The sequence below is a fragment of the Zea mays genome, chromosome 5 (genome assembly GCF_902167145.1).
Source record: "Zea mays cultivar B73 chromosome 5, Zm-B73-REFERENCE-NAM-5.0, whole genome shotgun sequence".
NCBI lineage: Eukaryota > Viridiplantae > Streptophyta > Magnoliopsida > Poales > Poaceae > Zea > Zea mays.
In genome coordinates this window covers 116,151,216-116,165,803 of record NC_050100.1, presented here as the reverse complement: position 1 = coordinate 116,165,803, position 14,588 = coordinate 116,151,216, and the positions used below count along the sequence as shown (strand labels likewise).

General features: G+C 42.4%; 1 protein-coding gene across 2 annotated transcripts in view; it reads right to left on the bottom strand.

Annotated features, from left to right (window-relative positions):
• Window positions 1-14,588, bottom strand: part of LOC103626805 (nuclear pore complex protein NUP205) — a 55,977-nt gene that overhangs the window by 22,468 nt on the left and 18,921 nt on the right. For both annotated transcript variants that reach the window (XM_008647152.3, XM_008647153.3), the window contains exons 3-18: window positions 14,118-14,192; window positions 13,914-14,018; window positions 13,719-13,829; window positions 13,125-13,284; window positions 12,869-12,951; window positions 12,632-12,754; window positions 12,337-12,537; window positions 10,881-10,970; window positions 10,353-10,508; window positions 8,792-8,908; window positions 8,509-8,715; window positions 7,785-7,886; window positions 7,566-7,697; window positions 912-1,042; window positions 714-833; window positions 423-528 (exon numbers count right to left, since the gene is read on the bottom strand). In XM_008647152.3, the coding sequence (XP_008645374.1) occupies window positions 423-528; window positions 714-833; window positions 912-1,042; window positions 7,566-7,697; window positions 7,785-7,886; window positions 8,509-8,715; window positions 8,792-8,908; window positions 10,353-10,508; window positions 10,881-10,970; window positions 12,337-12,537; window positions 12,632-12,754; window positions 12,869-12,951; window positions 13,125-13,284; window positions 13,719-13,829; window positions 13,914-14,018; window positions 14,118-14,192 (2,019 nt within the window). The remainder of the gene's footprint in view (window positions 1-422; window positions 529-713; window positions 834-911; window positions 1,043-7,565; window positions 7,698-7,784; window positions 7,887-8,508; window positions 8,716-8,791; window positions 8,909-10,352; window positions 10,509-10,880; window positions 10,971-12,336; window positions 12,538-12,631; window positions 12,755-12,868; window positions 12,952-13,124; window positions 13,285-13,718; window positions 13,830-13,913; window positions 14,019-14,117; window positions 14,193-14,588) is intronic.

The following is a 14,588-nucleotide window of genomic DNA, read 5'->3' as shown; positions in this document are numbered from 1 at the left end:
TAGAAACAACATTTGTTTAGCTAATACTGCTGCTGTGAAGTATACGTGGAAAGAACCTCACAGCTCACTATTTGACTGGTGACTAGTGCTCTCTGGCCTACTACTCTGAATACAGCAGATAATATGTATCCGTCTATGTTTGTTAGCAATATTCAGATAAATAGCCTTCCAAGTTCATACATAATCCTAACCATAGCTCCGCCTCTACTATGTGATCCTGCAAACACACTAAATGCCTGTCAACACTAGCAAGGCACATCAACGAGGGAATCTTCAGTAAGGAGTGTGCAACATTTGCAATGAAAAGTGTTCCAGTAGCAACATGATTTCCATTCGACATCCAAGTGGTGTACATAATCCCAGACTGAGCATCAGTAATATGTTAACAATTAGGGCGTCTAAAAATCAGTACATGGCCATACTTTGAGTAGTTCTAGCAGAGGGAGTTGTCTCTCAAGAGAGGAAGGAGCTAATGTGTTCACAGAAGCATAAATATCATCATCCTTTATATCATACATGCTCAAAACCCTGCATAAATAATCAAGTAGTTACCATTGGACAGCTGCATTTTTACGGAAAAACAAGAGGGATTGGAAGATCAAAGAAGTTATCCTGTTATAAGGGTTGAGTCATCAGGGTTCGTGTTGCATGGTTCCCCGTCCACAATAAAAAAGATAAGCAATCAAATTTTCAAACAAAATCATTCTACTCACATGCGAAAATGCTCCAAGCAAGCAAGAGCAAGCTCCCATTTTTCCAGGGGGTCAGCATAAGCTCTTTGAGGAAAAGGACCAAAGACATCCTCATAAACAAACTTAAAGATACCCATGAACCTGTTAGAAAAAGTATCTTACTCTCAAATATGTTGAAGGTGAGGATATGAAACAACACAATCAGTTAAAAGTATGCACCTCCGGCCTTTGTCACTTATGTTTCTTTCTTCCACAATAAGTGCATTGATCAATTTGAGGAAAGATATGGTCGAGGGGTAACTCTCCCTTCTCGCTTCTACTTCATTCAACTCAAACCTCATATCATAGACCTACCACCAACATAGAATAAACACAATGTTCATTAGAGATTAAAGTTTTCTCAAATAGATTAGAGATTATATTAGTATTTTTTATATGAATATTAGTAGACCTCATATAAGATTCCGCTGCTAGTTGATTTTACACCAAAGATCAAACAAAATAAAGATGACCACATATCATTTAAGGGTTTGGCCAGAATAGATTAAATTTAAGTATTCCATGTATTAATTGACTTATAGATTGAACAAAAAAATAGTAAAAACGAATTGGGTTGATACGAGTATGAATTGCACTATATTCAATAGAAGGGTACTAGGCCCGAATATATACACTGATACAAGATAGAAACCGTGCAGAACAAAGACTATATATGAGACCAAATACAACAAGGACACATGCAAAGGATCTCAAACATATGTTGAGATCTAGTATGCGCCTTCATGAAGAAACCATCCAACTGAAGCTCTAAAGGCACATAGCAAAAATCAATCATATTGTCCTAAACATGTGCATGCGTGTAGTAGGCATCAACAACTATATGCTTAGTAAGCTCATGGTTGACAGGATAACAAGCAACACCAATAGCACATGTATCGTCAGACAAAAGAGGCATCGTAGAAATAGAAACACCAAAATCCTCAAGCAACCATTGTAACCAAGTTACCTCTGTAGTCACAAGAGGCATAACACGCAACTCAACCTCTACACTCAGAACAGCAAGCTACTACCTGGTTCTTAGTCTTCCAAGCAACGAGAGAACCACCAAGAAAAAACACAATAGACAAAAAAATCGGTGATCAGAAGAATCACTAGCCAAGGTAGCATCACAATAAGCCTGAAGTTGGCATCTAGATCTCACCATGAAGATATCGTAGGGCACAAAGCAAGTGGCTATAATGGAGTTGGGTGGGAACGAAAACAAATTGACTCAAAATATATATAGAATATGAAATGTCAGGGCAAGTGACACCAAGGCAAACAAGACTACCTACAATGTGTCGATAATGATTAGGATCCGCAAGAGGTTCACCACCCATGACAAACATTGAGTTGACTCCATAGAAACATTGTTTTCAAGTCGACTGATTAATCGCGATTAGTCATGATAAATTGTCTAAGTCGGTTTGCACCAATCACGACTAATCGCTCAAGTAGTCCGATTAATCATGATTAATCGCGATTAATCGTCCAAGTCGGTCAGCCAGAACGACCAGCAAGTCGTCCCATTTGAAAACAATGAGTAGAAGTCAATTGTTCTTTGTCCAGTAAGAAAAGCCCGATTGTTAGAACCTCGTTAGGGTTTTAGGCTAGTCCCCTTGTAATTACCTACATACTGCTGTGTAATGGGTCAGGCCCATCAACTCTTGGTTTATTTAATACAACACCCAGCCCTGATTAGGCCAAGGGTTTACCACATGGTATAGAGCTAGGTTCCACTTCTCTCTTCTTCCTCCCCCCACAGCCTTCGACCCTCCTCCGCAGCCAATGGCCTCCCTCCCCTCCCCCGCCGCCCCCATGGACACTCCAACTGCCACTGCCACCACGAATTGCTCGTACCCTACAATGTCGTCGTCGCCGCATCCGCGTGCAGCCTCCTCCCCGCCACTACCGCCTAGAGCGCAGGGAGCCTCCTACCCTCCTCCCGCACCAGCGAGCACGCCAGAAACAGGGCCCCTTCATCGCCGGCCTCGGCCCTCACCATAGAGCCCTCCCTGTTGGCTCTGTTACACAGCAGCGCATCCGATGTTCCCCTGGGCTTCGAAGCCCACCACAATGCCCTCGCTGAGCCCACATGGGCCGACATCGTCGTGTCCTCGTCGGCCTCTCCACCCATCTCCTCCGAGTTGGTTGCGACCATCGCCACCATAAAGGCGGTCATCGCCACCTCTTAGGAGCGCGAGCGACTCACGTCCCTTGCCTTGGAGTAAGAGCGCACCATGGGCGCCGCCTTGACCACTCATATGGTCGTCGCGCAGGGCCTTCTCTCCGGTCGTAGCCCTACCCCCCCCCCACTGGTCCCAACGCTCCGGGTTCGACGCCGACACCATCGCCGCCATCCACGCTCAGGTCACTGACTTTCACAACATCTAGTCCCTCATGTCAGTCGTGTTGGACCTGACGTCGCCTCACTACCCTCATTGGCGCACTCAGGTGGTCCTCACGCTCCTGCAGTTTGCGCTCGTCAACCACGTCCTCGACGACGCCGTCACCCCGCTATCCCCATCCTGGTACCAGATGGACAGCGTGGTTCTCTCGTGGCTCAGCGGCACCATCACCGTCGAGCTCCAGCCTCCAGGACATCGTAGGCGACCAGGATGGCACCGCTCGCCAGGCTTGGATCGCCCTCGAGGAGCAATTCCACGCTCAAGAGGATGGGCTTCATGCCAAGCCCGTACGAGGCGGCCATCTATCGGCGGGGAAATGGAGAAAATGTCCTGCTGGTGGGTGTCTACGTTGACGACTTGGTGATCATCGGCGCCAAGGATGCAGAGGTGGCAGCGTTCAAGGAAGAGATGAAGGCCACCTTCCAAATGAGTGACCTAGGGCATCTCTCCTTCTACCTGGGGATTGAGGTGCACTAGGGAGACTCCGGAATCACACTTCGCCAGACCGCCTACGCCAAGCGCATTGTTGAGCTGGCTGAGCTCACCGACTGCAACCCAGCTCTCACTCCGATGGAGGAGAGGCTGAAGCTAAGTCGCGACAGCACGACGGAGGAGGTGGATGCTACACAGTACCGGTGTCTTGTGGGGAGCCTTCGCTACCTCGTCCACACACGGCCTGACTTGGCATACTCAGTTGGCTACGTTAGTCAGTTTCTACAGCGACCGACGACGGAGCATGAGCAGGCTGTGAAGAGGATCATCCGCTATGTTGTGGGGACTCTCGACCATGGTCTCTACTACCCGATGTGCCCTGGGGAGGCACACCTTGTCGGGTACAGCGACAGCGACCACGCCGGTGACATCGACACTAGCAAGAGCACAAGAGGGATCCTCTTCTTCCTTGGCAAGTGCCTCATTAGCTAGCAGTCGGTCAAGCAGCAGGTGGTGGCCATGTTCAGCTGCGAGGCCGAGTACATAGCGGCCTCCACTGCTTCGACTCAGGCGCTCTAGTTGGCTCGACTGCTCGGTGATCTCCTCGGGGGAGACACTGGAGCGGTGGAACTCAGGGTAGACAGCCAGTCCGCTCTGGCATTGGCCAAGAACCCCGTGTTCCATGAACGGAGCAAGCACATCCGGATGAGATACCACTTCATCCGAGACTGCTTGGCAGAAGGGAGCATCAAGGCGCGCTACATCAGCACCAAGGATCAGCTTGCAGACCTGCTCACCAAGCCCCTTGGGAAGATCAAGTTTCTTGAGCTTTGCTCCAGGTCCGGGATGGCCCAACTTTCCCACAAGACAACGCCCAAGACTTAGGGGGAGAATGATGGAATAAGTCTTGAGCATCTAGAGGACAACAATCGCTTTTGACTGTCCTCTGTAGTCTCTTTAGCATCTAGAGGACAGCAGTCGCCTTTTTGACTGTCCTCTGTAGTCTCTTTAGCATCTAGAGGACAATCTTGTTGTGTAGTGTGTGTGAGAAGGTGTGGTAGTGCAGCCTCTAGGGCTATAAATATGTGTCTCCAACCCTTAGATGGGTATGGCATTGTGTAGTGTTTGAGGAAATAAACAGAAAAATTGTCCCAACTCATAGTGGCATCCTCTTGATGAGAGTTAGAGTCCCTCTACTTACAATTGGTATCAGAGACAAACTATCCTGCAGCCTAAACATCTCTTGCTCATCTCCTTCCCACGCCTCTCCCCACACTCAGTCGGCAGCAAGAGCTCCAACTGTTCCTTCCTCTCCTGCTCAGACGAGCAGCCTTTCGTCTGAGACAGCATCTTCCACACGCAGCGACCCCTCACTAGCGCACCATGTCCCTACGCTCGGTCACTTCGAGTGCACGGCGCCAGCAGAAGGCCGTAGTACAAATGGCATTTTGACATAGTTCATGTCCGAGATCATTTTCATTGTCCTGACAATTCGCGCTCAAGGACCAGACAGTCCCCGATATGCTGATTTGAGATAAGATCTATGAAGTATTTTCTGAGTACCTGAATTCATAACTTAGCAAACAGATTAGCTCAATTGGTTGTGATGGTCGTCAATTACCAAAACAAGTGAGAAAATGGTTTTTAAGCCTATTTCCCTTTCAACATCAAAGCTCAAGTGAAGCCTTCTTACCCTGGCAAGACTGACAGGTATCTAATGATAGTTGGAAACCAAGAGTATCAAGCTGACGCCAAATAGCAAACATCTATATTTTAATTTTTAACCTTTTTCAATTAATATTCCAACAATAAGAGTAACAACAACAAAGCCTTTTAGTCTCAAGCAAGTTGGGGTAGGCTAGGGTTAAAAAACCAACAAAACCCACAAGGTTCGAGCACATGGATAGTTGTTTTCCATGCACTCCTATTCAATACTAAATCTTTGAGTATATCCCATCCTTTCAAGTCTCCTTTTACTACCTCTTCTCATGCCAACTTCGGCCTTCCTCTCTCTCTCTCTTCGTGTTGCTATCGCGTCTTAGGATCCTATTACGCATTGGCGCCTCTGGAGATCTCTGTCGAACATTTGCAAATATTAATATTTTTAAAATAACTCACCTAAAAATACATTTGCAAATCTAACCCTTTTGACTATGCCAAGCGACTAACATGGCACCGATCTTATCGCGTTGAAGGCTTTGATGCAACAGCGTTGTAGTGCTAGTATGCAACCACGGTTAAAATGCTTCTCTCCACGCGATGCTCATCTACCACTTCATCTCTTTTTCCTGCTATTCACGTTGCTCGCCAATGAATAGACCAAAAGACTTAGCCTTGAATAGGAGTGCATATTCCCTCCCCGACCGAGTTTTTGAATAGGAGTGCATGGAAAACAACTATCCAACTTTCCATGTGCCTGAATCTTGACTTGTGGTTTCTATTGGGTTTTAACTCGAGCCTATATCAACTTGCTTGGACTAAAAGGCTTTGTTGTTGTTGTTGCCACGCCAGGTGGACTGGCACGATAGCGCTAACCCTCCAATGTGTTTGACACGACAAGCCAGGCACCATGTCACCTAGTTGCACCAAAGTGGGAAATTGCCGCACCAATGCCTGTGGAGTAGCAGCATAATCCTCTCGCACCAGGACGCTTGGCACGGCCAAACATGTTAGATTTGCAAATATTTTTCGTGGGGTTATTTTTAAAATATTGATTTAAAATAAGGTTACAAAAAAACACTTCGTCCCTAGTGCGAAAACAAAGATCGAAGACTCTATCCTCACTTTGATATTGTTTTCATATTGAGGGGGTCGAAGGCCCAGGAACATCACTCCTGACTAGGGTCATTTTCAACCTTGCCATGTAAAAACCTCTTCTGAGTAGTATATCATGTATTCATGTGCCCCAACCTCATTGACGGGAGAAGTGGGGAATTTTGTGACTAGGCTCTAGGTATAAACAAACTTTAATTGATGCTTCCATTGTATCAAGCGATGGGTACCAAGCCTTTCCTTAGAAGAAGACAAGAAACTGACCAGCCAAGAACCAGAATTTACATTACCTAACCTAAGTGCTTGCTAGTTGTCACAAATAATTGGCATTCTAAGAAAGTCGTTTCAGAGATAAGGTATTAAGGCAACCAAAACAAGATAGAACAAGAGACTAAACATCAAATAGTACAATCATATAAACTGAGAAATAGCTCAGTCCCAACTAAAAAATATAAGCCATAATCAAACATAGTAGCGTCCAGATGAGAGCACCAAGGGAGTAAGGCAAATGATAGACTAGAGACTAAGATGCAAGGTTGAGAGCTATATGAAAGACTAAATGTGTTAATATGAATATTATGCACAGATTCATTGTTTGTGACAACAGAAGAAAAAAAACTGCACAGTAGTTTAATTTCCTTATATCATTTATTAATGAAGTATGTGAAAAAAAAAGAAGAAAATAAGATTTTTTTAAAAAAAATACTCTGTCCAGCCAGAAAATAGTGTCATTTGGGGTGACATTCGGTGAACATGTTTCAACTTTGACCACAAACGTTGCTTTTGAACCTATCGGTTTAGATTTTTTTAGAAAAAATGTATAACTAGATTTTATGTTGAAATAATGTTCAAAAAAAATGACATTACAGATTTAATATTATCGAGATGTATGTTTTACATAATAAATTAGTGGTCCAGGTAGTAGGTTGATGGTTATGTCAATGCCAAAAACGACACTTTTATGACAAGGAATTATGTTGCTTTGCTTGAGAACCAAAATGAGTTTGAAAGTAGCCAGCAGAATTAGGGGGTGTTTGGTTTCTAGGGACTAATTTTTAGTCCCTCCATTTTATTCCATTCAGTACCTAAATTACCAAATACGGAAACTACGTATTTAGCCATTTAGAGACTAAAATAGAATAAAATGGAGGGACTAAAAATTAGTCACTAGAAACCAAACACCCCCTTAGAAAATTAGTGAAATGATCAACATTAAGGGTACCTGTGTTGCTGTATGGTGACCTAATGGAGCTGTAACCACCGGAAGATCATATTGCTCAAGATAATTCCAAATTGCATCCTTTAGTATGGGTGACACTTTTATAAATGCAGTTATTGAATTTCGCAAAGCCCCCTGCACATATTATGATAAAACATAACTGCCACCCAACCAAAAAAAAGAAAAAGATGCCTGATGTACAGATGCACTCAAAACTTATACCTTCAAGTATGGAGGCACATTTTCATAGCTGAGAAGCTTGAATAAAGGTTCAATGTCAGGGAACCACTTCCTGCGTTCCGTAAGATTCCCATTTTCCACCACCTACAGCATGTACACGAATTTAATGATTTATCTAATCATGTAGACAACTCAAAGCAGCTTCCTTTGAGAAAACACAGTAGCAACAGAATCATTATGCATGATGGAGAGAACACTTTATTAGACACAGTGTATCTGGCACAACAAGCAACTTAGTAGTAGTGGTGGCTGTGGTACTCATTTATGGCCAGTACAGGCGTACAGATGAGAGATCAGAAGTGTATTGATTCATTAAAAATTCTACTAAGCCTCCAAAATCTAGATGCAGCTGTAAGCCAGTAACGAACCTCTCAATGGGTATAAAATAAGCAAGAGTGATATGGTGAGACAAAGGCTGATTAAATTTTCTGATTTTTCAAAGAAACTTGCATAGCTGATGATGTGCAGTCACAACTACAGAATTGAAGTGTAAAAGGGATGGAGGAACAAAATCATGAAATCGACAACGTAGGATAGGTGCCACACCTTCAGAATGATGAGATAGTCATGGAAAGTGGAGGGTAATGCTAAAGGTAAAATATAGTGATTCCAAAACCATCATCGTCAGAGATGGAAATCCAGTTTACTGTGAACAAAGCTGACCAAGACAAGCAAAACAAATGAATAAGTACAAGAAATCTCACACCTTCTGAAGAACAGCTAAATATGCAACAAGCGCTTGTGCATCCCCCTCAGGAAAATCAGGCAGTATGTTTGCAGAAGATTGAATTGATTTTTTGAACTTCTCCTCATAGATAGATAAGCAATCAAACAAAGTGCTCCAACCAACTGAACGGTAAGTTTTTCCCTGGAGCAGCTCATAGACTTTGGCAGCACCAACTTCAGTGGAAGCCTGACAAGTCCAGTTGTTCAGTCGGCGCAAAAGCAAACAATGAAAAACTGAAAAGAGCAGTAACAATAATGCATACCAAAGTACTAAGAAGTCCAAGAAAGGCCACAAGAGTTTGTGTGTTTGTGTGGTCTTCTCCTGCATATATAACAAAAGTCCACAATTCCTCATTTCCATTCCCTAGCTCAGGCACTTTCTGAATAGAAGAGACACATGCAAACAAAAAAAATGTTATTGCCATGTAAACTTCTCAAACAAACAAAAAACACAGTAAAGAACATTTGAGAGATCATACAAAATAGTAGACTGAAAAAGGCTAATCAAATAGTATGTGTTCAAAACAAATGTAGTAACCATACGGACATCAAATGCGCTTTCATAATATCATTACTGCTTCATGAACATTTATAAGATCAAATCACGGGCTTCAAAGTGATGATGAAACAATACTTAAATTCCACTAATGAAAATCCATGATCGTACTTCTGATGGTCACAATCACGACAGATGGAAGCAGTTACTAGACTAGAGGAAGAAAATCTTAACCTTGAATTGGAAACGAGCCAAGAATCTACAAAACAGTCAAACTAAAAGGTGCATTACACTACAAGGACCAACAGTGGTTGAAATGGATGCATCAATTACATTTCATAATGTATCATGATTGCATAGAACCTTCAACATGAACACAGTTGTCTGGTTGCCTCAGGAGTTGAGAGAAAACCACCATATTAGTTAAGTGTATATCCTCCAGAGGAGGCCGTATGATGTATATTTATATGAGCAGAAACTGCCAATAAGTTGAAGTCCAACTCAGTTACAATAGTGGTAACCCATCAAGATTCTATATCTAGTCCTGTTCGGTTACAACTCTATCTATAATTAAAATACATCTCCATCTATACAGAACAAGGCATGCAGGCCTGAATAATTAATCCTTCTGTATTCTAACGGGGGTATCGAACTAAATAAAAGAAATATCGATCATAAGAAAAAAACAACAGTCAAGCTTGGGACACATGTTGCCAGAATCTGACTGGGGCTCAAGTTCACAAAGCAGCAAAAAAATGAACAGTGTGTCCTAGTAAGCATTTGATAAAGGGCGTACCCAGTGCCGTAGGCTTCCCGCACTGTGCGGGGTCTAGGGAAGGGTATCTTTAAACGCCAAGCCTTACCCGCATAATATGCAGAGGCTGGAGCTCGAACCCGGGACCTTCCGGTTACAGACGGTAGGCTCTACCGCTGCACCAGGCCCGCCCTTCAAAAATATGTAGTTGTGAGGGTTTGAACACACAACCTAGTGTATGAAAGACACCCATCTAGCCATTGATACCCAAAATGACTCGTATGAGTGCAGAATGTTGTGTGCACATGCAGAAAGTTTTTAAAAAATCCATTTTACCGAGGACAGAGAAGCAAAAAGAAAGTTTTACTTTTTGCTTTGGAACACTGCATTTGCATCTATTGTCTGGGAAGTAGTAGCCATTACCAAGTGGTCACAGAAGATGGCATAGATAATATCGTTATAAAAACAAAACAAGACTAAAACATGGGAGGACGCAAGACTCATGTCAACCTAAATCATAGGTGCTTTCAGGTCCATAAATTTGATTTGACTATATAAATGACAGAAGCATTACCTGATAGATTTCTCTAACCAGTTCCAGCAGGGATACAAAAGGCTCCTTAGTAGGCTGATCAGCTTGTTCCCCATTTCTACCAAGATCTTCTCGTTGACCTCGTGGTGGCTCATATGGACTGAGGGCAGTCATTGCTTTCTCCTTGATTTCCTTTATCTGTTACACAGAATTAAGGAAGTTACTTGGCATGTTATCCTCATCGTAGGACACTAATCATATAGTGACCATCAGAGGCTGCAAGACAGGAAAACTGGATAATCCCTCCTTGTTCAAATATATGACAGCACTAACTTTTGCACATAATGGAACTATTATTTATTTTGTTGTGACTTGTTATATCATTAAAGATACTGACAGCATGACTTATATTCTTGCATATTTGCATTAAATATTTGAATAAGACGAGTGGACAAAGTTTGTGTGCAAAAGTAATAGTGTCATACATGTACGGAGGGAGTATTTTACTTTTTTCTCGGGAAAGACTATTCTACTAGGTTATTATATGTTTTAATGAAGTATTCCTCTAACCTTATCTCTGGAAGTTGGGTGGGAAATAAAGCACATCATTAGCTTGTGAGTGTAGCCAGTGTACATGTAGACAATGTCCTCATCATCATTCTGCATTAGACGAGAAGAAATAATAATCCAGGTTAGAAAAGGCGCTAGGCGGTGTCCCATCACCTATAGCCTAAGCAAACCTAGGCCTTTTAAAGTGATTTTCCTAGGCAGTGGCTAATACTACCTCCGTTTTCGAATATTTGTCGTCCGCTAGTTTATTTTTTAACTAAAACGCGACAAATAAAAAAGAACGGAGGGAGTGCATGCATATGTACTTTAAAGAAAAAAAATAGGAGATCAGTGATTATGGAATGGGGAGACCCTCCCTCCCTCACGTCTGCTGCCGCTAGTTCTTCTCCCTCTCCCGCAATACTCCCTTAGAGTCTCAATCCGCACCCACCGTTGGCGATTCCTCTCCCTCTCCCACATTCCTCTCAGTCCATGCTCACGCCGTCGGCTCCTCTCCATCTCCCTTTCTCTCAGTCCATGCCGCCGTCCAACTCCACCCAAGGCTGCTCCTCCCCCACCAGTGACCTCCATGTGATGTCCCTTCCTCCTCCACTGCCTAGGGTACTGCCTACCCCCTAGGCAAGGCGGTACCCAACCGCCCAGCACAGAGGTGTGCCTAGGCGAGCGCGAAACACCACCTTTTTTAACACTGATAATGATAGCCAAGAAAAACATTACTCGGAAACCAACTTTGACCGCTAAGGCACTGACACATGGGAATTATCAAGATCAACCACAAAAAATACTAACACATCTTTGGGTGGGACCAATTTATGACTCTACATATGTTGGTGAACAAGCTTTGATAGGGAGGTAAATACAATGGAAATGGACATGAGAATGTTCTGTTGCCATTACAAAGGGTCGGGATCAATGATTGTAAGTCGTTCAACTAATCGCGATTAATCGTTATTAGTCAGGTTGGTCGCCTATTAACGCCTGATTAGCCGAACGACTTGATCTGGGTGTCTGGTTGTCTAGATCGTCCAATTAGTCATCAATCAGGGCGATTAGTCGTCCAAACCCCCCCCCCCCCTTCTCTGTAGTCTGTAGTTATGTCTGTGAATCTGTGATGATAGAGAGATGAAGAAATGGAGATTAATGGGATGCCAGGTTCAGGTCAGTCACAACTCACAACAAAGCAATCTGTTATTTTGTATATCCTGGTTGTTTGTTCTAATATACATACATATAGATAGATATATATTTATATTTACCTATATAAGTATAACTACTAGTTTAAAAGGCCTAGGACGACCAGGGACCGACTAGTCGCCTGGTCGGTCCCAGGGATCGACCAGGCGACTTGAAATCATTGGTCAGGAAGCAATGAAACATTTTTGGGGGTTAACTGGATGAGACTGCATTGAAATCCAGATTTGGTATAAGACTGCATTTAACCCCAGATTTGCTATACCTGGTATGCAGCTGTTTTCAAAACTTGCTCCCGCAAAAACTCAAAAGAATTTTGACGACAGATAATTTCCAGGCATGACCAAATATCTGACGTTTCTCTTGAATTACTTCGATCTTGAGTTAGCATCAAATGAACAGACCATGCAAGCCGCACAACACCAACAAACCCTTCAATAGTCATATTGTTACCTGTCCTCATCACCTTAAAGAAATCATAGTGTGTCATGATAAAACATTTATATGTCCAATCAAAGTATTAAACAGTGATCAGTGAAAATGCACATATCAAAGCTTACAAGTTCATGAAATTCACGTCTAAATGAGGAATCAGACGATGACAATGATGCTTTCTCAAGAGAAGTACTTAGGGCATCAGAAATAAAAGTTGCTACAAGAAAGAACAGAAGTCCATAGGTGATCTGCAATGATAAAGTTAGTAACTTTGTGTATCAAAATCAGATTATACAGATGCACACAAACAACATGTCAACAACCATCATGTCATTCCAGAGTAATTTGTTCAAACTTCAAACCTGGAGCTCCACACTGCTATTTTGATTTGCTTCAGCTGCACAGTCTTTCAATATTGAAAATACATCCTTAACCTCTTTGGGGCCTAAATGAAATTGAATAAAGCATTAGTGCTTGCTTCCCATAAATTGGAATGTCCAAAAGGTTAAACAAGCACAGTATGAAGGCTCATGCCACTGAACAATTAACATTACCTGGCAAGCGCTAGGAAAAAAAGGCCAATTTGATAGAGGCAATTTAACACAAGGTTTAACTTACTCGTTAGTTTAATAAGTGCAGAAAGGGCAAGGCAGTGGCTCAAACTTAATCTCTCTCTCGAGACAATTGCCCTTCTTTCCACAAGAGCCCCTCTGAAATCAAGCACATAACGCTCAGAGCTTGGACTGCCAATTCCAGCTGGTTCTTCCCTGTTCAGCTCCTTTATGGAAAGTTAAATATACCTCAGTCATCATTACTCACAAAGAAAAAGGACTAAACCTTTGAAGGTGCATTTTTAAAATGGTTTTTAAGCCATACTAAATAGCTGGAATTAACTAGCTTCAGATATAACTGCAAAGAAAATGATGGAACAGGAGACCAGGGAGAAGCCAACACAAAAGCAACTTAAGCCCACCTAATTTAGTGCAAAAGGTCGACCCCTGCCCATGTACACTACTCTACATGTTGTTAAGCGTTTAAAGTTCAAACTTGAGCCCAAAAGGTTAGCTTAGAACCGCTCTTTGAGTGCTGAGTTTACAGGATGTGGCCTTAACATCACCATGATTTTTAAAAAAAAAATGCCCAATTAAATTCGTTGAACCAAAAAAATGAAAAGGCATACAAATGGTGTATTCAAGTTTCATCAGGTCCAACCTTTACAAGAGTAATTATCCGTTGTCGGAGACCATCATTGAATAAAGGTTGGATTTGATCCTCGATTTCAGACATCAGATCGGCATCAAGACCTTGGTCAAGTGCAACAGACTACAAAAGACATGGAAAACATATCAAAATCATCGTTCAAGCAAAGTTATTCCACAATTGGAACGAAAATGATTAGTATATTACTCGCAACAGAATGTACAGAGCGGTTATAAGATCCCTTCTCTCCATGTACCAAAGGCCAGCTGCGAGTCTATATATTTCCAATGGCTCTCGCCCATAGAGAACCCACTGAAAAATCACCACATGGATACATGTAAGAAGATCAAGTAACAGTTCAAACTTGGTTGATAACAACAGAGCACTACATTTGAATCCTGCAAATGTTACCTCTCTGTTAGCATCAACTAGCAAACGAACACACTCAATCTCATTAAGATTGAGTTCATCACTCAGCTTAAGCGCCTGAAAAACACATAGATACAAATTTGAAGTCTTTAAAAACAGAAGTGACACTGCTAAATACTGCTGCCATACATCAAAGGCATAAGTAGATCAATAGATAAAAGTACAAATCATGCTCTTGTGGGGATTCGTAGGAACAAACAATTTGTGCTCTCATGGACATTCATAATTGTAAAGAGCACGTGGTAAATATTTGTGGGTGCAACCACAGATAAGAATCCAGATAGCACAGTAAAGTGCAGAATATACTGCACTTGTTTTATTACTAATAAATCAAGACATACACTGTTGTTGACTTGTTGCTTTAAGCATGTGATGTGAAAAGATAAAAGCCTACAGGAAAAGGTGGTAGTTTGAACATTGCTCTCCACTTAATAGCAGTGGCAATGTTGCATC